The sequence below is a fragment of the Aspergillus foveolatus genome (genome assembly GCF_047715535.1).
Source record: "Aspergillus foveolatus strain CBS 279.81 unplaced genomic scaffold BDW70scaffold_5, whole genome shotgun sequence".
NCBI classification, from domain to species: Eukaryota; Fungi; Ascomycota; class Eurotiomycetes; order Eurotiales; family Aspergillaceae; genus Aspergillus; species Aspergillus foveolatus.
This window is the reverse complement of record NW_027396069.1, coordinates 498,349-524,569: the sequence shown is the minus strand read 5'-3', so window position 1 is coordinate 524,569 and position 26,221 is coordinate 498,349. Positions and strand designations below refer to the sequence as shown.

General features: G+C 51.4%; 7 protein-coding genes across 7 annotated transcripts; 3 read left to right on the top strand and 4 right to left on the bottom strand.

Moving 5' to 3' along the window:
* The first annotated feature begins 253 nt into the window (after window positions 1-253).
* Window positions 254-4,469, top strand: BDW70DRAFT_129113 (uncharacterized protein). The gene is made up of 2 exons (XM_073735547.1): window positions 254-3,802; window positions 3,871-4,469. The coding sequence occupies exons 1-2, from the start codon at window positions 391-393 to the stop codon at window positions 4,275-4,277; spliced, it is 3,819 nt and encodes a 1,272-aa protein (XP_073599732.1). The 5' UTR covers window positions 254-390; the 3' UTR covers window positions 4,278-4,469.
* Window positions 4,470-6,413: 1,944 nt separating this feature from the next.
* BDW70DRAFT_94994 (acetyl-CoA carboxylase ACC1) lies at window positions 6,414-13,700 on the bottom strand. The gene is made up of 3 exons (XM_073745255.1): window positions 13,369-13,700; window positions 13,120-13,290; window positions 6,414-13,049 (listed from the first exon to the last, which is right to left on the bottom strand). Exons 1-3 carry the CDS (start codon window positions 13,528-13,530, stop codon window positions 6,516-6,518), a joined length of 6,867 nt encoding a protein of 2,288 aa, XP_073599731.1. The 5' UTR covers window positions 13,531-13,700; the 3' UTR covers window positions 6,414-6,515.
* Window positions 13,701-16,678: 2,978 nt separating this feature from the next.
* nde1 (nuclear distribution protein NudE) lies at window positions 16,679-18,763 on the bottom strand. The gene is made up of 2 exons (XM_073745254.1): window positions 18,428-18,763; window positions 16,679-18,367 (listed from the first exon to the last, which is right to left on the bottom strand). Exons 1-2 carry the CDS (start codon window positions 18,662-18,664, stop codon window positions 16,844-16,846), a joined length of 1,761 nt encoding a protein of 586 aa, XP_073599730.1. The 5' UTR covers window positions 18,665-18,763; the 3' UTR covers window positions 16,679-16,843.
* A 1,045-nt stretch (window positions 18,764-19,808) lies between these two features.
* On the top strand, window positions 19,809-21,688 carry BDW70DRAFT_94957 (cysteine hydrolase family protein). Its single transcript, XM_073745253.1, has 4 exons — window positions 19,809-20,312; window positions 20,382-20,806; window positions 20,858-20,989; window positions 21,037-21,688. Exons 1-4 carry the CDS (start codon window positions 20,206-20,208, stop codon window positions 21,540-21,542), a joined length of 1,170 nt encoding a protein of 389 aa, XP_073599729.1. The 5' UTR covers window positions 19,809-20,205; the 3' UTR covers window positions 21,543-21,688.
* BDW70DRAFT_94952 (TRAPP subunit TRS20) lies at window positions 21,623-22,460 on the bottom strand. The gene is made up of 2 exons (XM_073745252.1): window positions 22,217-22,460; window positions 21,623-22,130 (listed from the first exon to the last, which is right to left on the bottom strand). Exons 1-2 carry the CDS (start codon window positions 22,411-22,413, stop codon window positions 21,704-21,706), a joined length of 624 nt encoding a protein of 207 aa, XP_073599728.1. The 5' UTR covers window positions 22,414-22,460; the 3' UTR covers window positions 21,623-21,703.
* A 199-nt stretch (window positions 22,461-22,659) lies between these two features.
* BDW70DRAFT_156580 (splicing regulator NSRP1-like domain-containing protein) lies at window positions 22,660-24,003 on the top strand (the record flags this gene model as incomplete). The annotated part of the gene is made up of 1 exon (XM_073740212.1): window positions 22,660-24,003. The coding sequence occupies one exon, from the start codon at window positions 22,660-22,662 to the stop codon at window positions 24,001-24,003; it is 1,344 nt and encodes a 447-aa protein (XP_073599727.1).
* A 93-nt stretch (window positions 24,004-24,096) lies between these two features.
* On the bottom strand, window positions 24,097-25,823 carry BDW70DRAFT_94944 (Zn(2+) transporter ZRT3). The gene is made up of 3 exons (XM_073745251.1): window positions 25,686-25,823; window positions 25,509-25,639; window positions 24,097-25,456 (listed from the first exon to the last, which is right to left on the bottom strand). The coding sequence occupies exons 1-3, from the start codon at window positions 25,738-25,740 to the stop codon at window positions 24,266-24,268; spliced, it is 1,377 nt and encodes a 458-aa protein (XP_073599726.1). The 5' UTR covers window positions 25,741-25,823; the 3' UTR covers window positions 24,097-24,265.
* Window positions 25,824-26,221: the final 398 nt, after the last annotated feature.

The window sequence follows — 26,221 nt, the reverse complement described above, 5'->3', positions numbered from 1 at the left end:
ATCTGTTGATGCGGAGGTGTTAGTAGATCATTGTGTATAGCTTCGGTTTAGTAGCTAGTTAGGTGGGTCGCCGATGCACTGAGTCAGCACATCAAAGTGGTTGCCTGCCACGTGATTCTCCCGATCTGTGGCTTGACGATGAGGCTTTGCTTCACTCGCCACTCCTTATTGGTTAGGCAGCACAATTCCCTCCCACGGCCAAGGTATTCTTATTGCAACCTGCTCCTCTACTGCAGCCTCTCCTAACTTTCTCGTCTATCGACGTCGTGCTGTTAGTGCTTCAATATTTCTGGCTTTATCAGCTCGCTCACCGACAGCGCTCGCCTCTGAAATGTTCTGAGACCAACCCCCGCCCCCGCATCCGCCCGAGTCGTCTCCGGTGTCGCCAAGATGTCCGTACTCCCGCACCATGGGGGTTCATACCTCCAGCGCCGTCTCACGAAGATGTATACCGACACCAAGACATCCTGTGAGAGCGTCACTACCGCCTCCAACGCCGCCGATGACCCCGAGCTTGTTTCCATCCACCGTAATTTCAAGACACAGAGGGATAGGCTTCTGGCGTGGGGCTTGGACTGGAGCGACGCGAGCGCCGCTCAGCCGAACGATATCGACGAATCGCTGACGCAAGCTGGTTTTAGTGATGTGGTGGAAAGCGTGATGTCGTCGATTCAAGATATACTCAGCGAGGCGGAACGGCTACAGAATAAGGGCGCCTCAGATCTACCTCCGAAGGGAGGTAAAGCGGAGTCTCCCGCGGCTGATGGCCTCGGCGGTTTCTCGAACAAGGCCAATTGGACCAGCGCTGAGATCGCTCGTTCCAAGACCCTGCTCACTGAGTTGACGGCATGCATCGACGTCCTTTACGACCTTTCTGGCTCTCGCCGCGATATGACCGCCAGTGCACAGCCTTCGGGGAAGAGTCGCACCCGGTCTTATCCCTCCCCCGAGGTCGGCAGTCCTGGCGGTGATCTGGGCCGCACAATCCTTCAGAACTCAAAATCATTTCATGGTGCGTCCTTTGATAGTACGCAAAGACATCAGAGTCCTCAGTCACCGAAGTCCAAGGAGGCGTTTGAATACTCTTCTTTCACCAATCTCCATGCCATCACCCAGTCACCCGTTTTCGAACAACCCAAGTTCAATAAAGCTTTCAGTAAAGCTTCTATCGAACCAAAGAGGTATCTAATCGACCGTTCAGCATTACAACTAACCGGTGCATCCCACGACAATAATCCACCTCCATATGAGATGGTCGCCGCTTCCACAAACTCTCGAGTCCTTGGCCGCATGAAAACATCAGCTCTCCCTTTCCGCCACAACTTTAAGGATGCTACCGTTAGCATCCTCGTTGAATACACCCCAATGGTGCTTGACTCGTCCTCTGAACCTCCCTATCCTGAAGATGCACGGCTTGACAATGTGCATCAGACACTTGATCAGCTGGTCCAGAATGCGCGGGTCTCCCACCTTGGACTACTGAACTTTCTTGGGTACTACATTGACCGACCCAATTCTCGTTACGCTTTCGTCTATCAAATGCCAATCGACTATTTCCCGTTTCTCCAGAACCCTACCGACCTTCTGAATGATCTGAAGCCTAAGCCCTTGGTCTCGCTTCTCCAAATGGGAGACGACTTTCCGGTACCGAGCCTGGAGACTAGGTTCCGCTTAGCTTATGACCTCCTCATGGCTGTATTGCAGCTCAGAAGTCAGAACCTCGTTCACGGAAATATTAACAGCCACAATGTTCTCATCTTCCAGGGTCTGACAAACTCAAATCAAAACCAAGTTGGAGTTACTGAGAATCTCCGTCGTCCTTATCTCACCTCCTTCGCTCAGTTCTCCGGGAACAACCCGTCTCCGGAGCCGCTTTCTTCGAATATGTACCGCCATCCCGACGATAAGAGGCTGATTGAAGATGATGCAGCCTGGGCATACGATCTCTACTCTCTCGGTTTGGTCCTGATGGAGATTGGCCTTTGGACGCCGATCAGTCGCCTGTGGAAGTTCAAATACAACAACTCTATGTTTAAGCAAAGGGTGGAGAGTATGTATCTGAAAAAGCTGGGCCCCAAGTGCGGTAGTGCATACATTCATGTGGTTCAACTATGTCTCGATGCACCAAATTTCCACCTTTCGACCCAGCCATTTGATGACCTCAATTTGAGAATACCTCAGACCTTCCACTACCCGGTCTTGGATCTCTCGGCACCCGAGAGCACTTTTGCCTTCTCCATGAACTTCGTTTACACCCTGTGTAAAATAACTTGGTCGTGCTGCAGGATTGACATTTTTTCTGCTCCGGCAGCTGAAGAGCTGGACGACTGTCTTCCTCTAGCGCTTGTCCCTGGTTCTGAAGCAGATGCCGCAAAGCAAGCTGCGCGAGAATACAAGGGATCCGAGCAAGTAACCCGTTTCTCGCAACCGGTGGCTGTGGCTCCTACTCCTGAGACCAAATTAATGAAGATCGGGCTTGAGGAAAAAAGGCTGAGGAAGCGCACATTCAAGAAACTTACAACGGTCGAAATTCCTCAAGAACACCTCGATGAGTGGAACTTCCGCATGCTGCCCAAATTGAGGAAGCTGCTGCAGAAGATATTGAAGGATTCGTCTGAATCATGCGGTGTCACTCTCATGATGACGGGCGACGGTTTGGAAAATGCGAGGACGACAGTTTGTGTGACTTGCGCTAGCGTTAAGAAGGTTAGGGCGGCGCTGAAGAAGTACTTTCCTCTTGATGACAAAGAAGACTGGGACTTGCTTGTGCTTCGCGGAGATATTGAGCGATCAAAAGTCCCGCGGAAAAAGCGCCGCCGCCCTGCAAAGACCGGGCCTCTTAGCACTATCGAAGCCCCTCCTCCTCCGCAAGACCCTAACCCCTGTTTTCAACCGAGGCCTCTCTGCGGTGCATCCATGGGCGCCTTCATGAATGAAGAACATCTCCCTCCCGTGTCGTACGGTGGTGCCATTCTAGTTGACGGTGTTCCCTACGGTATGACAGTACACCACATGCTCGAGGCTCCTAGCGATCAAGAGGATGCGGATGATTTACATGAAGCTTTGGAGGATGCTCCGCTTCGGTCGGCCGGAAACTGGCCTCGCGATCTGGCTTCTCAAAATTCACAGCTCATGTCAGCTTGGGATGATGACTCCTCTGCACATAGTCTCGAATTCGAAGTCTCCGATGACGAGGATGGCGATGATTACTATGATGACTTTGCGCTCTCTGAAGGATATTCATCTGACGAGGGTGACGACGACCTTGCTTACGATGACGATGACAGAGCGTCGATCGGAGACACAGCTGGCATCGAACCTGGAGAAGAGCCTCCCGTGTTTGTAACCCAGCCTGCCATTGATGACGTTCGCGAAGATTTCTTCCCAAGTCCCGAGGACAGAGATGACGAACATCTCGCTTCCCACACTTTCGGATACGTTTATGCTTCCTCAGGCGTTCGACGCTGGACACGACAGGGCATCAAGCATGAAATCGACTGGGCTTTGATTAAGATCAACCAGGATCGTTTGGACGCGAGGAATATTGTCTACGACAAGCCGTCCCACTCTTCAGTGGCTCCAGCAAGACGGAGACCGGGTGAGCCGATGCCCCTACAACAACGGAACCCCATCCTCTTGAACGACATAGCACGGTTTGAAGAGCTTGGTGGTCTCAATGTTCATTGCTGTGGCCGAACTAGCGGGTTACAAACTGGACAGATTTCGAAGGCGTTAACAATGGTGAAGCTACATGGTCGGCACACCTTCTCCACGAGCTTCGGGGTGGATGGAAACTTCGGAGGTGAGTGAGTGTTGCTTGCCAGCATTCTCGTTAACTTTCTCCCTTTTTATACTAACCTCGCTCTGTAGTTCCCGGTGATTCTGGCGCTTGGGTCTTTGAAAAATCCACTGGCCGCGTTTGTGGAGCTGTTCTCGCATGGTCCGAGGCACTTCGCATCGCCTATATCGCTCCAATGGAGGTCCTCCTCGAAGACATCGCTCGCACCCTACACGCAACCCATGTCACACTTCCGGGTGGCCCTAACGAGCCTGTGACCTTTCCTATGCAGCACCCGTCCGTTCCCCCAAATCCTAGATACCTCGGCCCGCCTCCATTGCCAGATCAACTTCACGTTGATCTCAACCGACAACTGCATCTTGATGATCAGAGCGTTGGTGCAGTCAACACCAGTCGTGGGCTCAGAGAGCCATACCGAAATTTACCGCCTATTCTCACCCCAGGGCCGGGTCGCAGTCTGGAAAGACAGCTTGCCTAATCACCTTATCCCGTCCACTGTGCTTATGTACCTCACTTGTTTCTCATGTATATACCCCGTCACTGTATGACTTTATCTTCCTATCCCACGACGACCCTTTCTCATGACCTCGTTGCTTTTGATATAATACCCCCTGCGCAAATTTGATATGAGCATTTTGATTTATAAACAAATAACTCTCTTGAGACGCAATCGCTTTAAAAGTTTAGACGAGCATGTCAAAGTAGCCGAACGTATGATACAGTGCGATTAGATTTCCAACCTCGCAACAAATATCGGAACTATACCGGGGTTGTACAACAAAAGTCTTCGCCGCACTAGTGACATTTGATGTCAAGTCCTGTAATACAAATACAGGTCATTAGACAAGTAGCTTAACTAAGTTGAGATATAGATCTTCCAAAGCAAACAACATAGCTTTTTCTCATTTTCGAAGCTTCCCCCAAATCGCTATTACAAATCAGACAGTGGTTTATTGTTTTGAAGCGCTTTTTCTGCTATATTTGCCTCTCTGCCTCTGATTCTGCCTCCGAACCGTATGCGCCCTTTCCTGCCTGCGATATCTACAATGCCAGCGCCTTATCCAAACGAGCTTCGAGTTAAAATCTTTCCTACTGGGCCCTAGGGATTCAGCCAACAGATATAGCCACGATGCTTCACAACACGGGACATAATTCAGAAGGGTCAAGATCGTGGCTACGATCCTGCTCAATGCATGAGGGTTAAGCTTGAATATGTGGAGGATGGCAAGCGCACTGGTCGTCCGAAGGAGACTCCTAAAGATACAGAATAAGGCATATACAGGAGATCATACAACATGATGGGTGAAATATGTACAGAAGGGCCATAAGGGCTATGTTGCTTGAAGCTGGATGGGCAGACAGATCAAGGGTCAGCTTTCTGCGCGTGAATACCTGTCTCCAGAGCCTTGGAATCCTCTGGATAGCTTCATTTCTGCTAGTTTTGGCATTTTTATTGTATTCTCTTTTCTCACCTTTACAATATCACCAAAGCCTTATGCCAAACATTGGTTGCCGTAGTAATTCTTAGAAAATAGCAATAAGTTGCAGCAAGCCAGTCCAACGTCACCCTTTGTCACAGTCAGTCAGAAAACAGAGTAACGAAATTATTCACAAATTCTGTGCTGCCATACTTGTGTATGGTATTCTAGTCATCCCGCAAGGCAGAAAACTCTCGAACTCGTCGAAGACGTAATATCAAACCGTCTTTTAGGCACCAAACTTGCTTGCTACATCTTTAATCCAAACTCACTCAACTATCAAGAAATACATACTACATATGGAAGAGGAGACTCGTCTACCCTTCCGCAATTCGAAATTGGCCAATAACGATGCAAGCATTTACCCCTGCAACGCTGTTCTTCTTCCTTGCTCGATTAAGACACATCTTTGGGGGTTCCAAGAGGAATGCGGCACATATAATGAGCAGATCCTCGTGGACGATGTAGAGCTTCTTTCGCATCTCATCACAGTGGCCGTAGACTAGAATAGAGGCTGTCTCTACCCCGGGTAAAGACAGAACGATGGTCGTACTTGCCAGGAGTTCCTCCTCCTTTCGCGTTTCGCATATACCGGCTGGCCCAGATGTTCTCGCTTTCTTCTTTTCCGGTTCCGTCCCATTATCAATTCACTGACGAGCTGCATAGCTCTCATGTAGGACGACTTTGCCGAGAGTTACTTTGGGTTTGGTTGCCCATTCTAGGAGACGGGTAATCACTCGTTCTGTCGTTCTCTGAGTCATGGTAAATAATCATAGCGCTAGTCACGGAGAGAGTGAATCTAGTGTCAAATACCAGCAGCTCATATCTAAGAACTATTAGACCTGTCTAAGTAGCAAACACATAAGCTTCGGAGTAGGGACCGGGCGTCAGATGGTCCCTTTTTTAGAGACTACAATATCTATTGAAGGCATATAAGTGCAGGTATTTTTATGAAGTATTCCATTCAATAAGATGTAAAAGCTAAATAACAAAGACGCAACAGTAAATGCAAAATCCAAACCATTCCATATCATGTGCCTTCTAACCCAGTCAAAGCAAACATAACAAGCCACCGTCAAGCAATCAGTAATCGTCAGCCTTAAAGAAGTTTGATTCTGAAGAATGTAAAGGGAAGAACAAGGAAGGCGCTTTAAAAGAAGATAGTAGTAATGCAATAAATAAATCCTTCACAAGGAGTACATTTGTTCTTCGAAGAGACAATGGGGGACTCCATGAATCTAGTTGGATCCGAGGTATTTGAGAATGGACTCTTTCTCTTCAAGGGGGAGGAAGCTGAGAGCCTGTTGAATGCCCTTGAGGCCGCTTTCGCGGTTGCTGAAGAGGACGTCGGAGATTTGGGAAGCGATGGCTTGAGACTTGAGAGCTTCAATCTTCTCCTGGATGAGCTCCTTGTTGTCCTCATACCAGGTGGCGACGCGACGGTCGTCATTCTCAACCTCGTTCTCGAGGAAGGGAGTCCATGAGTGCAAAGTGCGGAGATGGGTGATGCGAGGGGAGTCGCTAGGGGCAGGCGACACGCCCTGGGCGACGGCTCCGCTGCCTTCACCCTGCACAGGAGCAGGGCATGCGGTGAGCATGCGCTTGATAATGTACTCCTCGGTAATACGGCGGCGAACACGCCAGTAGAAGAAGCGACGAGCGTTCTTCCAGGAGAGGGCCTGGCGGATGGTGTTCTTGGCTTGCATGCGGCCAGCACGATCGTGGAGATCGGCAAACTGCAATGCAATCTGCATGTAAACAGGAAGGAGTTGCTCCTCGCGGGCAGCCATTTTGTCCTTGATGTCGGAAAGCTTCTCCTTGCTGAGGTTCTTGTCCTGAAGAGCGCGGCGAAGTTCTCCATAAGTAGGGTCCAAACGAGCCATGGTCTCCAACTGCTTGTCGCGGCGGAATTTGATGTTAACGATACCCTCGGGCTCCAGGACACCACCACGGGCCTCCTCATCGGCGTACATTTCCATCTGGTCGGGGTTAATGGTGGGATCGACAACGACCCAAGAACCACCACGGAGTTCACCGAAGGGAGGAATGTACACGAAAATGGGCTGCTCGTATTTGACGAGAGCATCGACGATGTAGGAACCGTACTTGAGAACCTCGTTGTACATGTCACGTTGTCCACCAGAGAATCCTCTCCAGTTAGCCAATATCATGACGGGAAGCTGCTCGCCGTTGTTGAAGTCACGGAGGGCCTGGGCAGTCTTGAAGGACGAGTTAGGGTACCAGACACCGCCAGCTTCCTGGGTAATCATTTCCATGGAGTCGGGGTTAGCAGGATCAGCAGGAGTAACGTTCTCCACAGAGCGTGTCTCGACAGCGATAACACCCATGGGGATGCCACCAAGTCTAGCACGACCAACAACGACAGTGCGAGCCCAGCCACCAAGAGCCTCCTCGAAGGAGCCAGCGTCGAAAAGACCAGGGAGGAAGCCTTCCTCGTCTTCCTTACCATTGATGAGCCAACGGACATCGTAGGCTTGCTTTGCAGGAGGGTGGTAAGAAACGTCACGATCCCAAGGGTCGGCGAGGGGTCGGATGGGAGGCAAAGAGCCCTTCTTTTCGGGGACGAAGGCAAGCCAGTCGACAATTTTCTCGACACCGTCGAAGTCGTTGGCAGCGGTCATGTGAGAAACACCGTTCCTGTACATGATCTGAGTACCACCAAGCTGCAGGTTGGAAGTATAGACTTCTCTTCCCAGCAGCTTGTTGATGGCAGGAGCACCAGTAAGAATGATAGGCTGGCCCTCGACCTGAATAGCTCTTTGGCCAAGACGGACGAGGTAGGCACCAATACCGACTGAACGGCAGGTGACGAGAGTAATGGTGAAAATGTCTTCGTAAGCGCGGGAAGTGGCACCAGCAATGAGACCAGAACCCTTAAGACACTCAACTCCAAGACCATCCTTGGCACCGATAATGGTGGTGATCTTGTGGCGCTCCTCACCCTCATCATGAATCAGCTCAGTGATAACCTCCTTCTGCTTGCTGGCGTCGAACTTCTCTTTCACCTCAGGAGTGAGGTAAAGGTACTTGAAGCCAGCCTCAGGCTTGGCAGGGTCGTTCCAAGCAACGGAGAAGTACGGGATGAGCTCATCCGCCATACCAATGCGAGCACCAGAGTTGGCAGAAAGGTAGACACGAGGGATACCGAGCTTACGAGCCAATTCGGTGCATTTGTGGAAGAACTTGTCTTCCAATGGACCAAACGAACCGATCTGGAAGGTAATGTCGTTCGCAACAATGATGAAGCGTCTGCCTTCGGGATACTCGGGGGTGCGAGCAGTAACTATCCATCCAACCATACCGTGGGTGTTGGTACCAGGGCCGCGAGAAATCTCGACCAGGTTGTCGGTGTCGTCCAAGACAAGCTCGCTGTATTCCATGCACTCTCCAAGGGGAGGACGACGCTCGATCAAGCTCGGGCTCTTCTCTATGGCCTTGGTCCACGAGTTCTGGAAAGCTTCACGGAAGAGCTCAGGGAAGTCGTAGACATATTGAGTACCCATGACGTGAGCCTTGTAGCGCTTAGGCTGCAGCCACTCCTTGGTAGGGTAAGGGGTGGAAACCGGACGCAAGTGGTTGGATCCAAGCTTGTTGGTGCCACCAATGCTGTGAAGAAGCCACTCGCCCTTCTCGGACTTTTTCTCGATGTAAAGCTCAACCTGGATAATATAGCCAACAGTGTTGCTAATGATCACACGCAGAGGGTATGGCATGCCAGTGGCGGGATCGGTGCATAGAATGCGAATCTCAGCACCAGTGACACGAAGGCGCCATAGGCGAAGGCCGAAGCGATCCAAGAAGCCTGCCAATGCCTCTTCCACATCTTTGGGCTGTAAGTTGAAGACGGGGGAGAAGTTGATGAAGATGTGGTTGAGATCGGAGTTGTTGTTGCCAATGACCTCAAGGGCGTCGAGAATGTCATTCATCAAGCGGTCAGCTTCCGAGGTAAGGTACTCCGCAGTGGGGATATCGTCACGGAGTCGGCCGGGACGGACGACAGCACGAACAAAGTACCGTTTGTCCAAAGCCTTGTCGTTCTCAGGCCCCTTGCCAATTGCCTCGTAGACATGGATGTTCCTGTTCTCTGTGAATACGGGCTTGATCTTGAACTTGGAAAGACGGTTGAGTTCGAGCTGGAAGGCAAGGGCAGGCTCGCTGTGGCGGATACTCTCATCCTCTTCATAGTTGGGACCCCTGAAGGTGTAGTAGCTGGGGTAGACACCATCCTTGCCGCAGATGAACGTCACACGACGAATGCGGCGAGCAAAAAACTCGTCCTTGAAGCTAGAAACGAGCTTACTGATCTGAGCAACGATCTGGGCATCATCAAGCTCCTCGATGTCACGGATGGCGATGTTTAAGACTCCGGTCAGCTCAGTAGACTCGCTGTCAGCACGGGGAGCCGGGCGGCGCTTCCCCTCAAGAGAGGCAATCAGTCCATGGTCGCTAGGCTTCCTAGTGCCAGCCCTTGGGAACACTTCCAAAGCCTTGGTGAGGTACTCTTCGGCATCTTCGAGGTACTGTACAGGAAGGATGACACCCTTTCTGGGAGTCCCGGTTGGGCTGTCGTTTAGCAAGTTGGACATGTCGCTGATTGAGGAGACGCGCTTAAAGGGGTTTGATTCAGTGGTAGGCGTGCTTGGCGTGGAGGGGTGGGTGACGGCAGTCATGGAACCGAACTCAGGCTGACCCAGCTTGCCCATTGTGAAGTCCCAAGACAGGAATGCTGGCTCTCCCTCGTGGTGATATTGGATACCCTGAATTGAGTAAGCACGGTAGGCGCGGCGCACATAGACTTCGAGAGCCGCCAAAGTGACCCACGCATCCTTGTGAACGAAGAAGCGTGGCAGGACGTCGAACACGGTGTATTTGGAATCAACGACCTCCTTGAGAGCACCGAGGTCGGGCTCACGGTGGGCCCAGCCGGTCTCGCCGTACTGAGACTCCGCAACAGAGGAGCGCAGAATGAGCTCCATCTGGGAAAGACGCTCCTCCAGCGAAGGCAGAGCGCACTGGATGAGGACTTCACGAGCCTTCAGGGTGACCTTGGCCGCAGCACGCGACTCAATCTCCGTCAGCTTCTTCAGAATCGACTTGAAGTACTGGCCCACATTGGCCATTCCAGGCTGGTTGGGACGGTAGATCGACAGGATCGCAAGGATGAGGTCGTTCTTGGCGCCGATGCGGCTGTGAGACAGGGCGATCTGCACAATAGTGGCGACATCATCCTTGTGCTCCTCACGGAGGGCAAGGATACCATCCTCATATCGAGCTTTGCTGCCAGAGAACAGCTTCTCCACAGCGTAGTACTGCTCGAGAAGTCCAACGAACACCTTGTATTCGTGCGCCTTCAGGCCTTCGATGTAATTGTTGATAACCTGAACCAAAGGAAGAAGTGTAGTCTTCAGGATCTCGGCGTCAGCAGGGTTGACATTCTCTTCAATGAATCGAACCATAGTCTTCTGCAGCTGCCTGGCTGGAAACTCGGCCTTGCGTGACCGAGCGCGGTCAACAATGTTTTGAAGCTGAGCATCCAATTTCTGGGGCATGCGGGAGTGGAGGGCGGAAGACTGGGCGTTCCATTCGCTGTAGGGTAAATCGGGGTCGCGAAGGACCTCGATAAGGTCCTTGAGAGTAGAGTTCATAATCACCTGATTGTCGAAACCCTTCAAGATGTTCTCCAAAATGCTGTGCAGGAGGAAGAATCGTTGAGCAGGCTTATTACCAACGACCTGAGGGGGTCCAAGTGGCGGAAGCTGCTCGGTGAACGGCTGAGCATGCTTGACACGGGATGGATCATCAAGGGCAAGGATACCAAGAATGTCACCAGCCTCAAGGGTGGCACCAGGCTGTTTGATGAGCTGGACAATACCGTCCTCCTGGGCGATGAGAGGCATGTACATCTTCATGACTTCAACTTCAGCAAAAGGCTGACCGGCGCGGACATGCTCTCCGTTCTCGACGGTGAACTTGACCAACTTTCCGGGAGAGGGAGTACGGAGTTGAGTGGGATCATTCTCCTGCTCGAGCAAGCAAGTCTTACCGTCCACGCTAATACGGGTAGCAGCTGCCTCCTCCTTCCAGTATACGTTGTGGCTCCGACCGTTGAGGAGGACGAGAAGTCCACCGTCAGCCAAGGCACGCACACCAATCGAGCACTTAGAACCGTTGATGAAGAGGTGATAGCTGTCAAGGCCGGCACGGGTGGCAGTGAACTTGTACCGCTTACCCTCGTAGATGAAGTCCACGGTGAAGACGGTTTTCAGGACATCCTTGGAGGGAACCTGACCCTTCTGAATGCCGTTACGGTACTCTTCAAGGCGCGCCTCGCTAGCCTGATGGGCTTTGGTGACAGCACCGCAGAGCACAGCGACGGTTGTATCGGGACGCTCTGCAGTCAGCTTGTTGGAAATCAGCTGATCCAACCAACCAGTAGTGATCTTGTTTTCCTCGAAAGCTGGCGTCTCCAAAAGCTTAATCAGGTACTCAATTGTCGTCCGGAAATCACCACGAATGCTCAATTCTTTCAGGGCAATGACCATGTGCTTTCGCGAGGCGGAGCGGTTCTCTCCGTACGCGAAGATGTGACCGAACTGGCTGTCGGAGAAACTATGGATACCACCCGCTGTTCCGACAGAGAAGTAACCCCAAACGTTAGATGAACTTCGGAAGTTCAGCTCGTGCATGGTTCCGCTAGAAGGCTTGAAGCCCTCACCGGGATCTTCGGAAGTGATACGGCAAGCGGTAGTGTGTCCCTTCGGCTGAGGACGGCGCTGGGTCTTGAAGCTCTCTTCGCTGGAGAAGTCGAAGTCTATTTCCGCCGATGTATTGGGGTCGACGCCATAAAGCAGACGGATGTCACGGATACGGTGCAGAGGGATACCCATGGCAATCTGGAGCTGGGCAGCGGGCAAGTTGACACCAGTGACCATTTCAGTGGTGGGATGCTCGACCTGCAGACGCGGGTTGAGCTCCAGGAAGTAGAATTTGTCATCAGCGTGAGAGTACAGGTACTCGACCGTACCGGCGGAGACGTAACCGACAAGCTTACCCAAGCTCACGGCGGCACGTTCCATGGCCTGGAAAGTTGTAGGGTTCGCAATGGTTACTGGCGCCTCCTCAATGATCTTCTGGTGTCGTCGCTGCACGGAACAGTCACGACCGAAAAGCGAAATATTGTTACCGTACTGGTCAGCCAACAACTGCACTTCCAAGTGGCGGGCGTTACCGGCAAGCTTCATAATGAAGATAGGTGACCCAGGAATCTCATTTGCTGCAGCATTGTACAGGTTGATAAAGTCCTCTTCCTTCTCAACCTTACGGATACCTTTACCACCGCCACCCTCGGAGGCTTTAATCATGACGGGAAATCCAATCTGCTTGGCTTTCTCTAGACCCTCTTCTGGCGAGAATGTGCATCCCTTGTTGTAAACATCGTCCTCTACCGTAACGATGCCGTTCTCATCGACCTTCACCTCATCCACACCAGTTCCAGACCACGGAATGCACGGTACTTTTGCGTGCTGAGCGACGATAGTAGAGGAAATCTTGTCACCAAGAGATCGCATCGCAGAGGCGGGAGGTCCAATAAAGATGATCTTTTTGGGAGAAGCGGCTAGAGATTCTGGTAACCGGGGGTTCTCAGAGGCGTGACCCCAACCGGCCCAGACGGCGTGAACGTCCATCCGTTCGGCCACATCCACAATCAGCTCGACGTTGGCGTAGTTGTTGTTATTCGTACCACCAGGGACCTGCGAGGAGACTTAACAAAATTGACCTATATTGAATACGCTCCGAATTATCCGGAAGGCGTTCCCATACCTCGACATATTGATCAGCCATACGGATATAGTCGGCGTTCGCCGCCAGATCTTCTGGGGTTGCCATCACTGTGAATTGAATGGCACGCTCGTTGCCGAATGTCTCGTAGGCCCATTTTCGGACGGATCGAATCTCCTTGACGGCTGCGATACCGTTATTCGCGATAAGGACCTGAAAGTGAGGGTTCTAGTCAGTCGCCGGTCCGATCGCCTCCAAATTGTTCTTCAACCGTAGCCAGGCAAAACTCACCGAGGTGATGACGGAGTGACCTTCATGGTTAGCGACAAAGTCCTTGACGCTACTCGGGGCAGCAGCTTCTAAGTGGTTGCCACCAATGAAATGTGAGGGGAGGTTGTGTTTGGCGGCTCGAGAGCCTCCGTGGCCGTTTGTTGTACCGTCTGGGACGCCCATAGTTGCAGTGGCTGTTTGAGTATTATGTATTAAACGCTTCTCATGCGATATATATTTATGCGCAGCTCGAAAAGAAGTTCGGGGGGAAAGTAGGAAAGTCGGCGGAAACAGCCCGAAGGTCCAGAGAGAAGGGGAGAATACGGGCTTCGTTCAATTCGTGAAACGACAGGGATGTGAGATAAGCCCGGGTTAGAGAATCAGAAGAGAAGTGCCAGGAGAAGTCAATTAGGCAGAAGAGAGCATTCGTGCCGGAAGGAGGATGAAGAGAGAAAGAGCTGGGCTGACAGAACGCAACGTTAACCAGAAGGGTCCCAGAAAAATCGAAAGCTACTGTACTCGCCTCGTCCGCAAACGGCTGTACAGGGCGCCAGGAACGGAAGGATTTCGCAGTACTTACCACCACCGGCCAAAGAGAGTCGGAAGAAGAAATCTGAAATGAACAAGAGGAAAATGAATCCTAATATTCTTTTTCTTTTCTATCCCTAGGGAAAAAAGGATATGATACAGAGGCGAGGAGAACGTTAGAAAAAGACCGAGCTGGATCAGGAACGTAATCTGGATACGCGGCAGTAATGAATCTTCTTCGGAGTCCGGATCCAGGATTCCCACCCCATTGACTGCATTGTTGGGCCGCCCGCGCTCTTCCCACCACTTTTTTGCCCCGTTTTTACTCTGTATGCCTGCCTATGCAATTCCAATATCCTTAGTGTCTCATGTACCGTGCCAACTCCCAATGACGTCCATTTGGCCCCAAGGAATAATACTCCGCTCCGAAAGCTGGAGTTGGCTTTTTTGGTTTTCCAGTCAGAGTGTTGTTCGGTATTTACGCAGAGTACAGTATTTTTACGGAGTATAAGCCCTGCGTTTGATATATCCGCTCTGATTCATGGACAGCTTGAATCTCAGCAACGTCGAACGATCTCTACACGCGAGGATCGTGTCAGTGAATCATTCAGCTGGGAATTTATAGCGGCCTTTATATCGCTACAGAAGTCTACTCATCTTGTCTGCTTATCTCTCCGGAGTATAAGCTGACTGCATGTTGGCCGGAGTATGCGGAGTACAGTAAGATTTCCATAGTACTTCATAGGCTAAGTTTGTACGGGACTCGTTCCGGAGTAAATGTCGGCTCGGGAGTTTTACTCCTCCAAGTCTGTCCTCGAAGGATTCCAAGAAGTCCGAGTTTGCATCGCCGCCGGAAGTTCGTTGAAACATAAAACGTCTCAATATCTTTCTTGCCAAGTTCCCAGTGATATACATCAGGAAAGTAACCATGCTCTGTTGTTGCTCTTAAAATATTCCGTAGTCCAGTCATCGAGGTCTCAGCCCGTAAGCTCAATACGTACGGTAACCAGTAAAACGGTAGTGGTACCGAGAGCAGAAGTAAACTAGACGTTTTCGGACATGTTGGTACCGGTCAAGTATCCCACCAATCATAGCCTTCAGATATGAAGCTCACGTTGGGGAGTTGGTCCTCGGGAGAGGATCGGCCTCAGCAAATCGCCTGGTAACTAACCATATGTGGTATGGCGGGTATTCTCAGGTGCAAGTCTTTAAGACCCACGAGATCACGACTAGAACTGCGGTAAGTAACAATCGGGCGTTGGTTCTAGCTTGATCAGCAGGAAAATCAGGATGTGGCTGCCTCTGCCCCATGGTAGGGACGTCCTTTTGACTCCAAATGAGACGGTAGCTTTTTCCGCCGTCTATAGTGTCCTTGAACGGAGGTCTCTTGCACTTAGTTGGGCTTGTTGAGTAGCAGGAAATTCGATTTTGTGCAACACTCTAGGCCCAAGGCTCGCGGAGACAGTCTGCAGAGACGATCGATCTCTCTTGAAGCACGTAGTGCCCGTTATCCGTCGGCTAGATAGTCTAGACTCGGGGAAAGGGCGAGCTAGTCAATACCGAATAAAGTCTGATTTGACATAAGCTCCAATCTGCCAATAAGATTATCGGCATTGCCGCTGCGAATATATCATGAATGATGTGCAATCTTCTCCCGAGGGACCAAGCCGTTCCCTGAAATCCATCTTCTGCAGGCTGTTGGAAGAAATGTCGAGACGAGATATTGCCACTCGGGAAGTTGATGAGCATCCTGCTTTCAGGCTCATACCGTATCATCCACAGCCATCATACTCAACCTGATTCTGGCGCAACTCACGGAGCCCCAGGATTCAACGGTGACTGGTACATAAACAGAGTCGGAGCGATACTGAAATGCCGTCTCTGTTCTGTCTGAAAGCGAACTGAATTCAATTTTTTTTACCTTGAGAAAGCGCTGGGGTTTCGAGATAAGCAAGGCCCGGGATGCCTGGGCTCTCAGGCTCTCATTGTGCTATAGGCCAGAGCTGTGCGCCGTACGGTTGTGTGTTTGTGCCTTCGTGGCTTTCAACCGGTGGGGTCGACGATCTCAGAATAAAGGTTGGGAATTCGTTGTAATGCCGGGTCGGAATCGGGACTATAGCAAGGATCTCAAGAGATTCAGGGCGAACACTTCAGTAGTTGAAGCGAAAGCCTTTCGATTGATACCTTGCCGTTAGTATCGGATATGGCAGATACTGCATCATAGTACCTTTTAAAACATGGCGGCCTTATGTCCAAAAAAGTAATCTCCCTGCAGTGGATTGCAACATTAATCTAGAAAATTGCACCTGCATAGCCGAAACAACTCCGGGGGCACCTCGTATGTCGAAAACCTGCTCGGTTCTTGCTCTGCTGCTTAGGTATGATCTCGTCATACCACCGAATGGATCAAAGCGTCTGCAAGGCACTAAACTTACTGGGGTAAAAACAGCACCACCCTCGGCCCGAGCCGTGGGCAACAAAACCCCTATAGTCACTTACTTCATACATACCTGGAATATGCAGGAATACGCAAGGGTGATATGTTGAGTAGATTATTGATTTCAAAGTCACTGGGTATTATAACGCCTAATACAACGATACACAGGACCAAATGTACAACCCAAAGAAATAAGCGCTGAGACACAGCTTGGACGCCGATGGGCCTTCAGCTCTAGAAGCATCGTCCCCGGCAGTAATCAAAACCATCACGGTGATACAAGTCTCCGACTGTACAGATATGTGGTGAGAGGTATGACACGAAATCCAGTCTATAAGCAACCGAGGCAAACAACCTTTCCAATGTACTCCGAGAACGGGATCTTCCAATAACACCACGGACCTTCTTAAGAGGGAATCCAGCGTGAAGGGAAAGGGTTAAACTGTCCGTATCCTGAACGGCCAGGTGTGATGATTAAGCAAAATGCCAGCCGTGAAAGTCAAAGAAGTGCTCTAGCCAACGCGCGGCCGTTCAGAATGTCTCACCCAAGTCACCGGCCACCGGCTTCGGTTTCGTTCTGGGCGGGCCCATGGTATTTCCTCGTCGCAAGGTTCTAGGTGCTGGAATTCCTGTCATGCCGCTAGTTGACCGTTTCTTCAACCCAGTAGGTGTAGAGAATGCTGGATTGGAGAATGACGGAAGACGAGTAGGGCGCGTTGAGCTGATCGTTGCACGCATATTGAACTGTTCGGCAAGGTCTTCATCCTCGTCTATGTAAGACATGCCGTTAATTGGGGTCGACTGCCCCGCCGGGTTGCTGAGTGACGAGCGTGGTCGCCGACTTTCAGTGGTAGGATTGGTAGAATAATGGCCCAGTGGAGTTTTCGTACGGCTCTGGCGACTTTCTGGGCGGTTAGAAGGCGTCACACTTGGGTGAGTACTGTGACTGAGAGAACTGGAGAAACTAGTACGACTGCTAGGACGACTGTCTCCTTGTGTCCTAGTTCCATAAGACGGACGGCTGGACGTGACATACGAAGGGGCTCCATCGCCGTCCCTAACGGATGAGCTAAAGCTGCTGCCGCTTAGTCGCTTGCGAGTATCCCTCCGCATCGCAATTGTCGCCGCACCAGGACTAGCATCGAGCATAGAGCCCGCACGCGAGGACGCTCTTGAAGCAGTCTCTGACGGAGGAGGTAGCTTGGACTTGGCAGACTGAACCCTCTCTTCCAGTTTCTGCATCTTCCCAATAAGTCCACGAATCTGATGCAGAGAGCCGGATTTGGGTATCCCAGATGGGCGATTTGCGGTAGTGTTGTTCGCTTTAGGCAAACTAGGTCTGGTAATGGTAGCAGAGGGGGTGGAGCGACCGTTGCTAAATGCGTAAGAGGTAGCCCGTGAGTGGGCTTGAAACCGTTGCGGTCTATTGCCATAAAGCGATCGTGTACCAAAAGATTCGGAAGCCGATGCTTTCTGGAGGGGAAACCCCGACGCTGCAGTCAATGACTTGCGCATACTACTAGACGTTTCAGACATTGGAGGTGACGGTGGCGTTGCAGTTGCAGAAGCCAGTGTCAGCGATAGTTTGGTTGGAGGAGTGCTGAAAAGCGGCGAAGACACTGTCGATTCTCCAGGAGAGCGGTCGAAGATCTCAGGAGTATGCGGCGTCGAGGGACTGCGCCCAAGAGGTGCTAGGCGGCGGCGGCGGTTATTGTTCCTGAGCCTCTCTTGAACGATCTCAGTTTCGATCTTCAGATCGTTCAATTCATCACGGAGCCGTTGATTCTCAATGCGCAGACTCTCCCGTTCCTGCTCGCCTTGTTTATACTCCATATCCAGTAGAACCTCTCTCTCAAGAGCCTGATTGTACTTGGACTCCATATCCTCCAGGGATGAGGTGGTATGCCGGGCCTGACGTTCGTAATCATCATTGGCAACTTCTGTGTCCCGCAACTTCAGTTGTAGTGTCAGGTTCGCATCACGCAGCGAAGTTATTTCTTTCTGCAGTGCATTCTGGGCAGTACTGGCTTCTGACTTGGATTGCTTGTATTTCGACTAGGGGAAAAGGAATGAGTTTGATGACGCGGAAGAAAAGGGAAGGGTGACCAGACTAACCTTCCACTCCTCCACTTCATACCTCAGGTTGTCCACCTTCTCCTTCAACTGTCGCTCACGCTTCTCAGACGCCTCAATTTCCTTCTCTAGCTCTGCCTCTAATTCGCGACTGGAAGCCTGGAAATCGGCGAGCTCAGACTCAAGCTGTTCATACTGTTTCTTGTAGTACGCAAGCTGATCCGATCGAGAACTGGTTCCGTTGGTGCGAGTTGAAGAAGGCCCATCAGCGGAAGGCATTATGCCCACACCAGGCGAGGCTGGTGTAGGGGTGCACGTCCCAGGGGTGCACGTCAGGGGACTTAATCGGCGGCGGTGCAGTCAGACGAGCCCGTTGAATAAGTTGGATCGAAGTAAAAAATAACGAGGCCGGAAACACACTCAATCGGATCATATACGAGCGCAGTATCCGGTGTTTAGTTGGAAGAGCCGCTATGTATGGACCGGGACGATGTTGGAGGGGCCGAGGCGGTGTCGCAGCAGACGAGGAGATCGCGACGGCGGATTCAACAGCGAGACGGGAGGTGGCAAGCAAGGAAGAGCAGAAGAAGAGGGGAAAGCAGCCCCGAGTGGACTTACCTTGAGCGCATCCCTCACAGAGGGCTGAGGGTGGTTGGTGTTGTGCTCGTCGTGGCGGAGGGGTTTGTTGATGATGTTGGGGGAAAGAGATGTGATACAAACCCGGGCTTGGGAACCATGTGGATGCGCTGTGACCACGGGAACAGCAAGTTAGGCTAGCCCACTTAGGATAGCCTCCCAGGGCCAGGCGGTGACCATGGCGATCCTGCTAGGCCCAGTGCGGGCTTAGTTGGGCTGGCTTGATCTTTAGGCATCAAGTGCGTGGAACTTGTTGGAATGCAGTAGCATGAGACTTGACGCACTGCTGCTCATCGCACAAATGATGCTCAACAGACTTGGATTCAGAACTAAGTGAAGCCAAAAGATTTCTTTGGCACGATTTAGGGCAGTTCATAGTAGAAGGATAAAGTGATTGTATGCGCAATTATAATGATACGATCAGAGGCCTTAGGCCAAAAGTGGTCAGGTGCAGAAGTATATATTCCGGTCATACCATAAGTCATTGTGGATTTCGCGACTGCAGATAGAGTTTGATGACTTGATATGGTGAATGGAGATAGAAGCTTAGCAAAGTCATCATGCTAGATAATTCACCTTGATAACATCGGATAGTACATTCTGTTGGATCACGATATTTGGTGAAAGTCACAATAATATGACATATTGTAAGTTAGTAATGTTAGAGATAATGTGGAAATTAGATAGCGTTATGTAGGTATTGCCACCCACAGGGTGCTTGGTCGAGACCGGATCACGGGCAGCCCAACACGTGATGTCCAGTGAACACACACCTCAGTTGCCTCACTCTAGCCTTGCACGGCTCACTCGCGGCAGGCTCCAAATTGCTGGAATTGCCAGCCATACGGGTTTATGAGGTTGTGATTGAGTTAGAATTACAATATTCTTGTTTCCCAAGTTCTTGGGTAAGTCTTGCTGGTTTCGATCGACAGGCCACGTTTCCGGGGGCGCTGGTCCACTCGTCTTCAGACATACACCTGCTGCCTGCTATAACCACGCACGAGATAATCTTGGGTTCGCATCAGTCTCTTGGGCACTGCTTCCACGCACCGTTTAAGTCGGACCCTCAAAGAGATTGATTTGTGCCCTGTCCTTATATTACAATCGGGTGATTGTCTTTCGATGATGTTGACGCCTGCTCTAGCAGTTCTTCTTCACGAGAGGTCGTTCCGAGTCGTGTCGCCATGGCGGACCCCACCGATCTGAATCTCGACGCGCCCAGCGATCTTCAAGACATCCCGGATATGTCAATGCAGCTTGTGCCTCCGCCCGAAGGGACATACCCAGACAAGTAAGTGCCTTTTCTTATTTTATCAATGCTCATAGCTGGAAAATAATCGCTCACATGAGTGGTGGTCAGAACATCGCTTCTTGCCTCTGTGCAAGCGCATGCAAAAGCCCATGGATATAACGTGGTGGTTAAATCGTCTAGTACACCAACTGAAAAGAAGCCGGGGCGTACAGCCAAAGTGTGGTTGCGGTGTGACCGAGGCGGGCACTACCGGCCGCGCAATGGCCTTACTGAAGAGACGAGGAAACGGCGGCGCACGTCCCGTCTGATGGACTGTCCGTTTATGCTAGTTGCAGCTGGAACTCCTGGCATTTGGACGCTGACAGTCTTGAACGGCACACACAATCATGGTCCGATTGTTGAAAAGCCACGACAAGTTCCTCATCACAAAGTTCGAAAAGGTCAGATCGCTGCGGTTCCTTACGACTGGCCGCACGATGCAACGCTCACACCGTATACAACCGCGCTGGTTATCATTGATATGCAAAAAGACTGTCAGCAACCGCCCATGCCATAACTTCTTGATGTATCTAACCATCTCGCAGTTTGTGCGCCAGGTGGATATATGGAATTTCAAGGCTATGACATATCACCTGCACGAGAACTGATACCAAAATTACAGCAGCTATTGAACACATTCAGGTCAGCCGGGTTTCCAGTATATCATACCCGTGAAGGTGATTGATCCCATAGTCTGGTCGTGACCCAATCTGACATCGACCAGGCCACCGACCCGATCTGTCAACACTTTCAAGTCGAGAAGCATATCGGTCACAGAATAATCCATCCGGACTTGGAATTGGCTCGCCCGGACCCTTAGGTCGTCTTCTGATTCGTGGTGAACTGGGCCATGACACCGTTGACGAACTGTATCCTCTCCCGGGCGAACCGGTAATTGACAAACCCGGCCGCGGTGCCTTTGCGTACACGGACTTTGAGCTTCTCCTCCGAAACAAAGGTATCAAGAACCTTGTCCTCGTGGGCGTGACGACGGACGTATGCGTGTCCACGACGATGCGCGAGGCCAATGACCGGGGATTCGATTGTGTTATCCTTGAAGATGGTACTGCAGCCAGTGAGCCGGCCCTCCACGTAAGCACGATAGAGTCGGTGAAAATGGAGGGTGGAATCTTCGGTGCAGTTGCCAAGCTGGAGGATGTAATGCACGCGGTGGAAAACTTCAAGGCCGTCACTGTGAAGAAGCTGGCTCCTCAGATGACGTCTAATTAGCATTGGCTAAATACTTCCCATTCTTCAAGCAGTTTAGCGTTCCTCTGCTCGGATTATAGAATGAACATTATTAGGAGGGCAATAAAGCTGAAGCAGCATAACATAGAGCACCCGACATAACGCCTCGCCAGAAGACATAATAGACAGGAAAAAGAAATGGCTTATAACCACTTCCTTCCCGCAGCCGATACCTTCGACCTAAAAACTGGGCTTCGAATTTCCATCCCCCTTCTATAAAACGGGCTCATCACCGTCTTCACATACGCCTCATAGACCTCCGTCATAAACTGCCTAACAGCCTCCTCCGTCTGCGGCGCCGTCGGATTCGCCGCGATGGAACTGCTCGACGTTCGTCCTGACGAACCCACCCCTGACCCTCCGAAGAGCCCTGACCCTCCCATCCCCATCGCAGAGGAACCAAGGCTCATTGTACTCGACCCAATTCCCCCACTGCCACCACCGGCACCAGAAGGGGGTAGATTTGGCTGGGGTGGTTGGTGTAATAACAGGAATCTTGTACCGGAGGGCGTTAAAAAAGCAGAGACATATGCTGAAGCGGGCGGGTATGTGTCGATGTGTTTTAGGTACCTGAAATACAGAAACACATGTTAGCATATACATCCGGCCATACTTCTCATAACATCTGACCGAATAAAACAGAGTATGTAGCATACATATTGCCTCCCATCCACTGTGCCTCCTCAAGCATATCGAGACTAGAGTGGATAATGAACTGCGCCATATACGTGTTCTGGGCGGCGTCGGGAAACCGAAAGCGGGCGATGCCATCGCCGCCGGATTTAGAGGTGCCGAAGGCAATGTTGAAGAGGGGAACGTCTGTTGGGGAAAGAATTGTGAAGTAGTATGACATTTTGCCGGCCTTTGTCTTGTATTGGCCGTGCGATTGGTGATGGAGAGGGGGAGCTCTGGATAAATTGCGGAGGTTTGCTACGGAGATCGGGCGGAGATAGTGATAAAGAATCACGTGCCGATATGATAACGCGCTTCGGATCACGTGCCAGACGACTGACGTTGTTTGAAGGCCTGCAGTTCTTTGCCCAAGACTTGAGGCGGCACTTTTACAAGCTTGGAAAAAATACACGCTGTGCGAAAAACAATGCCGCCAAAGACACTTCTTAGCCTGTCAAAAAAGAATCCTCTCGCGGGCGGAGCGCAAAAGCGCAAAAAAGCCGTCTTCGACTCCGACTCTGACTCCGATGAGCGCGGCGGCGCCGCAAACGAGACCGAAATCACGACGATAGGAGGAATTGAATACGATAGTGACTCCGTCACGCAGAAGAAATCATCACAAACAGAAAACGAGTCCGAGGAACGCCCCGCAAAACGCAAAGTCGTTCCGCTGGGGCAGGGCGCGAAACCGAAGATAAAACCATTGGGTAAGACGTCGATTTTCGCGGATGAGGATGATGAAAAAGAGGATGGAAAGACAGAGACCGCGTACGGATTAAACAATGCGCCTGCGAAACGAGACCAGAAACAAGAGCGGGAACGGGAATACACGAACCTCTCAGCGCTGCACAGCATGAAGAAACATGCCTCCGAGGCACAGGATCTCGACCCCTCAATATACTCATACGACGCCGTATACGATAGTCTACACGCGAAGCCGGAGAAGAAAAATAAAGCGAACGCAGATGAAGAGGGCGTGCCAAGATATATGACTTCTTTACTACGGAGCGCGGAGATCAGGAAACGGGACCAGTTGCGCGCGCGGGATAGAATGCTAGCGAAGGAGCGAGAGGCCGAGGGTGGCGAGTTTGATGATAAAGAGAAGTTTGTGACAAGTGCGTATAAGGCGCAGCAGGAGGAGTTGAGGCGAGTTGAGGAGGAGGAGAAAAGGAGGGAGCAGGAAGAGGAGGAGCGGCGGAGGAGGAACGGTGGGACGGGCATGGTTGGGTTCTATCGCGACCTGTTGGCGCGCGGTGAAGAGCAGCATGATGCTGCTATGAAGGCGACGGAGGAGGCGGCAAGGAAGATCCAGGAGAATGGTGGTGAGGTACCGACCGATACAACGCAAGAGGAAAAGACCGAGGCACAAATCGCAGCAGAGCTAAACGCGCGCGGTGCTCATATTGCCGTCAATGATGACGGGCAAATTGTTGATAAGAGACAGCTGCTCTCCGCGGGTCTGAATGTTGCGCCTAAGCCAAAAAATGCTGCACCTGCCGCGGCGCGGACGACAGCTGGTGCTGGCGCTGGTCCCACGTCACGGGTCGATTCTCGACAGGCTGCTGGACGTGCTGGACAGCGCGCTCGTCAGACCGAGATGATTGCACGACAACTAGAGGAACAGGAGCGCCAACGCCAGGAGGCCGAAGCAGCCCGGCAGAAGGAGATTGCGGAGCGCAGTCGCAGTCACAAGTCGGCCACGGAGGTATTAAGAGCGCGCGAGCGGTATCTTGCGCGTAAGAGGGAGCGTGAAGCGGCGAAGGGCTCGTAGAACTTTTCACATTTTTTATGTGTCATATTTTGGTGTCCATTCAAAATACAAAGCTGGCGTATTACAGCGAATTCCTTCTATCGAGCAAATGAGTTAGTCTAAAACTAATGTACTTTTATCGTTTCCTGATCGCAGTTCTATCGTTAAGTATGAATGGTATCGTCACTCATTTGCAGTTGAATCGTGCAGTAAAACTCCAGAGTAACATGCACCAAGTCCAACTCTCTTGATCCAAAATGCAAAGCCCAACGCCAATGTACTTTCATGTTGTCAAAGCAAAACTCAGACCCATCAGGCCCATGCCTCCAATAGCAAAGCCAATAGCCATATTCCGCTGATGCGTTAAAACCAAACCTTCGGTGAATAACTGCAAGCCCACCGAGGTCATTACTCCCGCTGTAACGGCAAACATGCAGCCGTAGACAGCCCAGGAGGTCTCATTCTCGCCATCGCCTGCCCCACTACCGGCTTTCCGAGCACCCCAGATCCAGAGCGCTGCCAGTCCAGCACCGGCAGGCTGGCTGATGCCGCCTAGAAGACTGGACCAGAACATTGCCCATCCACGTGAATGAATGGCGAGATAGAGCGGCAATGCCATTGCGAAACCCTCACTGATGTTATGGATGAAGAGGGCTAAAAAGACTGTCATCCCCAGCGTTGGACTTGCATGATTAGTGGCGTATGTGATAAAACCCTCTGGTAGTTTGTGTAACGCTATGGCGACAGATGTCTGTAACCCAATCGAAAGAAAAGCGTTTTGGGGGACGTGATGGTGGTGTTGGGCGACGGAAACCGGATGCTTAGACTGCCCGTCAGCTTCCATTGGAGGTGATGAGGGAGCATTATCCGCCGTTTCTGTTTCGGAAGAGGAGCTGGGAGCATCCGCCGAGAGCCCAGGAACCTGAATGTCTGTATCAGAGGCATCGTCCGCGCTAACGGCAGGACGGACAAGGGTCTTCGTGCATTCGTCACCACAAGCCTGCGAGAAACCATAGCACGGACCATTCTCGTCGCAATATGCCTTCGCACCTCCAATCAAGGTAGACATTCGTCGTCCGAGACGGACACGCCACGGTTCGCGACCTGTACGGACGATGCCGCCTGGCTCACGACCTGTACCTGGAAGACCGATTGCCGCTGGTGTAGATTTATTTGAAGCCAGAAGAGGAGTTCGCTCGGAGAGCCGTTTGCGAGAACGATGATCCAATGCAGCGTGCGAAAGATTTCCTCGTTCGAGGTCGGAGTCGTCGCGGGGCGACGGTTCGTGAGTATGGGCACAATCCACCACATGGGAGGGCAGGAACTTGTGCAGCACTGCAGAGAGCCCACGGATTCCAATGACTCCAGCAATAAAAAGACCGATCAGGGCGTATGCGGATCGAGAGGGAGACCAACCGGCTTTCATGAGGTAGTCGCGGGAGGTGGGGAGCATGCTATACAGCGAGGTGAAGATCTAAAGGTCACCATCAGCATTAATCAACCTTTCTGCTCCGTAACTATCTTACAATAACCCCTGCACTGAGACATAATGATGCGGAAAGAAACGCATTGTTGCGGACGATCTGGAAATGGCTTCGAGGCCAGAAGCGGCGGAGGAGAAGATCAACGCAGATGACCGAGGACCCCAGGACGCAGGCTGGACCGTCAGGTGGATTGCAAACATATTTGACCGGGAAACTTACCGACGCCGGACACGGCGCTCATCACCCAGCCCCGAAGGTCGTTTGAGGCAGCCATGAGGGCGGTTGATGGGATTTGGGGAAAGCAAATCGAGTTGGAGAAGAGTCGTTGAGAAATGACGGAGTTATTAGATAAGCCAGCGTTGTGGAATTGCGGAGTATCACTATCGTATTTATTAAGAGGATCGATACTAATAAACAGTAGAAGAGATATAAAGATTAACTCAGTACGAGTCGGTCCCTGATGATATACCCACCCCAAGGCGTGACAGGTTGGTTATAAGGTGTGTGGCAAGTGGTGAGGACCCTGGGAGTCTCCTAGAGATGGGGAGATCGTCGCCTGTTCGCTTGCCTTTTTCCATTTGCTCCATTCAATTCAATACTTTTATTGATTTTGATTCTCGCTTGGGTTTATCTTTGTCTCTGACATCTAAAACACTCCTCCTATGAATCAATCCTGTTCTCTTGAAAGAATAGAGGCTTCCACGATGCTGCTAGACCCGCCGCTCTGACCCGCTGCACATGGACTCGTTACAGCC